Source organism: Papilio polytes, unplaced genomic scaffold (genome assembly GCF_000836215.1).
Source record: "Papilio polytes unplaced genomic scaffold, Ppol_1.0 DF824191.1, whole genome shotgun sequence".
Taxonomy (NCBI): domain Eukaryota; kingdom Metazoa; phylum Arthropoda; class Insecta; order Lepidoptera; family Papilionidae; genus Papilio; species Papilio polytes.
The window spans coordinates 412,357-413,361 of NW_013525013.1; the positions used below are offsets into that span (position 1 = coordinate 412,357).

At 33.5% G+C, this 1,005-nt stretch overlaps 1 protein-coding gene across 1 annotated transcript in view; it reads left to right on the top strand.

The window, feature by feature from the left end:
* LOC106110689 (disks large homolog 5) overlaps nt 1-1,005 on the top strand; it is a 16,473-nt gene that overhangs the window by 11,185 nt on the left and 4,283 nt on the right. The window contains exon 15 of the mRNA XM_013292588.1: nt 888-961. Coding sequence (XP_013148042.1) covers nt 888-961 — 74 coding nt within the window. The remainder of the gene's footprint in view (nt 1-887; nt 962-1,005) is intronic.

Below are 1,005 nucleotides of genomic sequence, written 5' to 3' on the forward strand. Positions count from 1 at the left end.
CATACACTATGCTCACCACGCTCACCATACACCACACTCACCACATTGTACCGTGGCGTAATTACGCGATGTTCCAGTTACAAAAATATTGTTTTGTTCTTTGCAATGAGACTAACTCGGTATTTCTCCGATTTTACTGTTATTGTCTCTTTGCACTGTGTTGATAATCGACAATATTTTTCATAAAAAATTCAAAAACATGTCTTTCGTGACAGTAAAACCCAAGGACGCGTTTTGCGTAGTGAATAAACGAATTTCTTTCTTTCTTCTCCTAACTATTAGGTCTTACAGAATCAAATAATTATAGATATGTTTATATAAACACACAAAAACAGAAATTTAAAAATGTTTTCATTAAAGTCGATTGTATCTAAACGTACTGGTTACGTTCAGTTTCTATAGCTTTATTATAGTAATAAATTGCGCGAAATTGATAAAGTAAAGATACGGCTACGATATCTTCGATCGACAACTACGAGATAAGATTTGTAATGACGATATCATTTCTAAAGGTTGTTGCACACTTGTGGCAATGTTATACATGTAGTTTGTGTAAATAATACATCTGGCAATTTGAACCTAATAAGTTATTCGTTATTAGGATTACTTAATGGATGGATGGTTTTTTAAAGTATTTAAAAATACGAATGTACTAATGCTTAATAACATGGGTTCCAAACCGTAATCTAATAAAGTCATAGTGGAAATGGTTGAAAAAATATTAATAAATTATTTCAATGTAACGTTTAATGTTTTTAAAATAAATGTTGGCAATCAGTACTGTGTAATTTCAAGTGTACACACTTCTCAATGTATATTCGCGTGTGCAGTGTATGTTCACTAACAGTGTACGTTGTTGTGACATGACATAGTGTGCCATATTGCAGGCACGTGGGACATGATCCGCGGCAAGATAGAGGCTGTCACCGGCAGGACCAAGTCCAAGGAGAAGCAGAACAAGGTAACAATTACACACTTACAATATCACAAGTTATATATCTTAAC